The sequence below is a fragment of the Sinocyclocheilus anshuiensis genome, unplaced genomic scaffold, assembly GCF_001515605.1.
Source record: "Sinocyclocheilus anshuiensis isolate Anshui unplaced genomic scaffold, SAMN03320099.WGS_v1.1 scaffold159, whole genome shotgun sequence".
Classification (NCBI taxonomy): domain Eukaryota; kingdom Metazoa; phylum Chordata; class Actinopteri; order Cypriniformes; family Cyprinidae; genus Sinocyclocheilus; species Sinocyclocheilus anshuiensis.
Window position 1 is genome coordinate 165,464 of NW_015549567.1, and position 773 is coordinate 166,236.

A 773-nucleotide genomic window follows, 5' to 3' on the forward strand; every position below is an offset into this window, starting at 1 on the left:
GGAAGCCCGGGTCTCCTCTGCACTGGTGGCTGCTGTACGCAGGCCAAGCTGTTTCTGTTTCAGTCTTACAGCTAAGGGAATCATGGCCTCCTCCTCCTCTTCGCTGTCACTACTGACCATCAACACGTCACTTCTAGCAGCTCCAGCAGAGGCGTGGACCTCCAGAGATGAAACTGGATCAGCAACAGGAGCCATTTCTGAGTCTGAACTGTCTAAAACCACCAAGTTGGGCTGTCTGGATTTTGACTGTGAGAAATCAAACACAGGCAGCTCCTCTGAATCACTGGAGTCACTGTCACTTAGGAGGAATCCAGGTCTACCGATGCAGGTCATGCTGAGCTGTCATACAGAGATCTCAATCCGAAGGAAAGTTCAAATTAAAATACAATTTAACACGCAGGGCTCAATACAGATTTTCTATATAACGTTATTATATTATAAGTACTTTTCATTTTTATATTAAAAAAATATATATATTATTTTTATAATAACATTCACAACCTCAATATTGTGTTATTCATTCTTTTAAAAAATTATAATAATTATGAAAACAGTGCAGCTACAATTTAACTCCAAGACAGATTCACAAACATACTTTTGCTGGCACACGATGGTATACTGTCAATTGTTCATCAATTTTTAAACTATTATAACTCATGTTTTCAACACTACCACAAATCACTCTTATAGTTTTAGCAAAATATGATCTGCTAAGGAGATATAACTTTTTTTTAAATCAACAGAACTCACAACAGTTTTCAATACAATCACAG

The 773-nt window shown here is 37.6% G+C and overlaps 1 protein-coding gene across 2 annotated transcripts in view; it reads left to right on the top strand.

Moving 5' to 3' along the window:
• The window catches only part of LOC107657270 (39S ribosomal protein L27, mitochondrial-like), a 7,440-nt gene continuing 6,667 nt past the window's right edge, over nucleotides 1-773 (top strand). The window contains exon 1 of one of the 2 annotated variants that reach the window (XM_016445304.1): nucleotides 1-355. In XM_016445304.1, coding sequence (XP_016300790.1) covers nucleotides 83-355 — 273 coding nt within the window. In that variant the 5' untranslated portion in view covers nucleotides 1-82. The remainder of the gene's footprint in view (nucleotides 356-773) is intronic. The other variant, XM_016445303.1, reaches the window with a different exon arrangement.